The 4,118-nt window shown below is 30.5% G+C and overlaps 1 protein-coding gene across 1 annotated transcript in view; it reads right to left on the bottom strand.

Annotated features, from left to right (window-relative positions):
• Positions 1-317: 317 nt before the first annotated feature.
• Positions 318-4,118, bottom strand: part of AADAC (arylacetamide deacetylase) — a 17,468-nt gene continuing 13,667 nt past the window's right edge. Inside the window, exon 5 of the mRNA XM_036351806.1 lies at positions 318-3,334. Coding sequence (XP_036207699.1) covers positions 2,738-3,334 — 597 coding nt within the window. The 3' untranslated portion in view covers positions 318-2,737. The remainder of the gene's footprint in view (positions 3,335-4,118) is intronic.

Raw genomic sequence — 4,118 nt, forward strand, 5'->3', positions numbered from 1 at the left:
GGGCCTCTAGTCTTTAATAAAAGCCAAATAATTATATGCATATGCAACTAAATATCTTAAGTGCTATGTAGTGAATGGAGTCATTTAGAGTGAATCATGGAAAACTTTGTTGCAAAGGTAACTTTGAATCAAGTCTTAGAAATATTCATTGTTTGATAGACTGGAGAAGGATAAAGGATCTTGCAAAATAAAAGGCATTGAAGTAAAAATTTATAAGTCCAATTTTTAAAGTGCATTTCTCAGCTTAATATATAACTTCGTTCTCTTTCAAAAATCCATCCTGGTTAATGTGTATATAACCTCTGTTCACATGATGTTGACTAGTTAAAACTAATTTTTGATGGATACAAAATATTCAAACATATCCATGTTGTGAGTTCAATAGTTTTGGTCACAAGTAGACATATTTGTGTGTGTGTGTGTGTGTGTGTGTGTGTGTGTGTGTGAATTTGGAGTATTTTTGAGACAAACATACCCAGAGTATTAATTGAGCAGTGTCTCATATCACACAACTCATCTAAAACTAAAAGGGCTTGTACTTTTCCAAATTTTTAATTAACTGATCTTTGGTATTATTACAAATATTTTGCATTATACATATAATTGTTTGGTGTCTTAATTTAAAATATTTCACTTTTCTAAACAATTATTTTAGCCTTTATTTCATAATTTCCTAATAAACACCATAATTATAATAATATATATGCCATATGTAAAACTACATGTATATGTATATGTAGTTTTATTAATATCTATTACCACCTCTCCATCTAAAAATGATTTTCTTTTTAGTGTAAGAATCCAAACTATAGTTGGCCAAAGTTATAAATTCAGATCACATTAAAAATAATTTACAAAATTTTTCTTGAACATTTAATTCTGTTTTCAGGTAAATAATTGTGTTACTTTTTTAACTTTTGAAAAGGAACTTATTAAAATTATGCATTAGCCTCTATGTCTATTCATATTATCCACTTTATTATTTTCACAATTTGTTTTATACAACAGACAAGTAGCCTCCTGTTTTTCTCTGCTACAGAAAATTTCAGCTGCCACTTGTTATAAAGTTTTCAATATACTTTCTTCCAGTCTTGTCTTTTTGTAGCTCTTTCAGGAGCTGCACTAGCTTATGCATCTCTGTTTGACTGCATTAGTCTATTTTTAAAAATATATTCTATTGAATTTTTACAGAGAGGAAGGGAGAGGGATAGGGAGTTAGAAACATTGATCAGCTGCCTCCTGCATACCCCCTACTGGGGATGTGCCTGCAACCAAGGTACATACCCTTAACCGGAATCGAACCTGGGACGCTTCAGTCTGCAGGCCAACGCTCTATCCACTGAGCCAAACCAGTTAGGCCTGCATTAGTCTTATACATTCATTTTAGGCATTAAAATGTGTCCAACTTATTTTTTCATACTAGCAAAAGGACTGAATTGTAAATAAAATTATTAACTATTTCAATGTAATTTTCAATTAAGATTTATAAAAATATCACAAAGCTCCTGCTGTGCTCATGAAATATTCAAATACAAACATTACAATGCTACATCGGTGTTCAAAAAATCGTTTGTACTAAGCCTGTTGACAGTGCCTAGACTGTTTTTTGTATAATACTGGAAATAGTCCACACAGCTGACACTACAATACAATGATAGCTTATATGATGCAACAGTTCAAGTAAAACGTAGTCCTATCTAAAAAAATAAAACTTACAGAAGTTTTAAAATTTAGGTTTTTATATTTAGATCAATGAGTCATTTTGAGTTAATTTTTTGTCTATAATGTGAAGTAAGTCGAGGTCAGGGTTAAGGGTATTTTATATGAATATTCAAATGTTCAATAACCATTTAAAATATATATATAACACTTTTGGAATTGAATTACATTGGTAACTTTATCTCAACAATTGACTCTAAATGTATGAAATGGTTTCTGGATTCTGTTGTATTATCTAGTTGCTTATCTGTATTGAAATACCATACCATCATGACTACGGTAGCGTTATATTGTTTTGAAATCTGTAAATCCACCAAATTTGGTTCCTCAAAACAAAAATCATGTTTTTTGATATCCATTTTATTTCCATACATATTTTGTAATAAACGTGGCATTTTCTTTAAAACAAACAGACTACATTATTCATTTCTTATAGCTGTAATTTATAGCCTTAGTTTTTTGATTGTCTAACTCTAATAGTATTATTGTTGAGAAAAAAGGTTTAAACAAACACATCTGGCTTGTAAAATACCAGAGCTTTTACTGAAATGAATTTAGTGCCTTGAAACAACCTTGTAGGTCACTAATATGACTTCTGTGCCAACTGTTTTTCAAAGTATTTGCTTCAATATAATGCCACCTATTACTATAAAATCCACTTCTTAATGTGAGCAAGCCTATTTCTTTTCTAGGATACCAAAATTAATATCAGTGGTCTCTTAGGCACTTTCGTAGCAAGAAAAAATATTTAAGAATGTAGACATTTTCTAAGATACAGATATGAGTAAACAACACTTAGAATAAAGAATAGAGAAGAATCCACTCAGTAAAAAAGCAAACAAAACAAACAAACAAATAAACAAAAAAACCCCAAACAACAACAAGATCACAGTGGTTCAGAGGACCTTAGAAAGGTCACAAGTGATAAAGAGAAATTTAAACATAACCTTTTGAATCTCACTAATTTGTTTTATATTTGAGGCTTATATATTTTTATAAACCACTGCTAAGATTTTTACTATAGATTTTCACTTAGCCAACTCAGATACTGACTTTCTACTCTATGTCCAATTTTAAATCCAGGAAAAGTAATTAGTCCATGGAATCCACCCTCAACGTGGTTATGGGTCACCCTCACTCCAGCATTCCGAAGTCGGGTGACGTACATGATTCCATCATCTCTTAAAACATCATATTGACAGGTGATTACATAGGTCAAGGGTAAGTTACGCAACTTGTTGTCATCAGCCAATAAGGGGGCTGCCCTTACGTCTAGAAACCCTGAATATTTTCTAGCTAGCTCAGAAGGACCATGAGTTGGACTGCTATAAAAGTGCCCTTTCTTAAAATTCTCTGGGAGCAAAGAACTCCAATTAACAAACTTGAAGAGGTAGCTTGATTCCACTGGTACATGTTGATTGATGGACATGGCTTTTTCAAGTGATCTATCTGTGGTAAAGTATTCACTCCAAAACCTGACCATGAGTGATTTGGACAGAGGTGGAATCTGTGAGTTTTCCCGTAAAGATGGTAAATCCATATCAAGAGTCTGAAGGGCAGGATAAATTAAAGACTGGATCTTGAGTTTGATCTTGACATCTGGATCATCTATGAGCTGAAAATTATTTAAAGTAAGTTGTTGAAATAATAATTTTTACTAATATTATATATTTTCATTTATGAGGCTAATATGATAAATTCAAAATTTCAAAAAGTTAGTCAGAAATAATAAAAAATATATCTCAAAGAACTTGCCAATTTTCAATATTATACCTAAGATTCAGTATCTACACTTAAATACTATAAATATAAACAAAACAATTTGTACTACTCTCCTCATGGGTAGGAAAAAAGACTAATATGTGATTAGTTGGTCATAAATACCATGTTTCTCTGAAAAAAACTGAAGAGTGTACATATTTTCCCCATTCTCTGGCATATTTTATATTTGTTTTAGATTTATTTCTTCTTAAATGTTTGAGGCAAATTGCCAGTGAAGTTTCTTAGTGGACCTATTTTTTTTAATTTATGTAATTTATTTTGTGAATTTAAAATGACAGATTTTCATTTCTTATCATGTCTGTTTTGCATGATATATTTTTTTCTTATTTGTTAATTCAATTAAAATATTATTAGATGTTTTAATTTCAAAGTTGTTCAAATATTGCTTTCACGAATTACAATGTGCGTTCTTAACTCATCAAAGACTATTTCTTTTTTATGTCTGAAGAGTTGTACCTTTCTGACATTTCTACCAAACTTTTGTTATTCCTCAATTGTCTTTTCATAGTATTAAAATTCTATTAGTCCTTTCAAATAATTAACTTTTTGCTTTTTGTTACTCTCAGCTTGTTTGAATATCATAATTTCTGTTCTTGTCATTATCTTCATTTTATTGA

The sequence above is a fragment of the Myotis myotis genome, unplaced genomic scaffold (genome assembly GCF_014108235.1).
Source record: "Myotis myotis isolate mMyoMyo1 unplaced genomic scaffold, mMyoMyo1.p scaffold_m19_p_2, whole genome shotgun sequence".
In the NCBI taxonomy this organism is placed as follows: Eukaryota; Metazoa; Chordata; class Mammalia; order Chiroptera; family Vespertilionidae; genus Myotis; species Myotis myotis.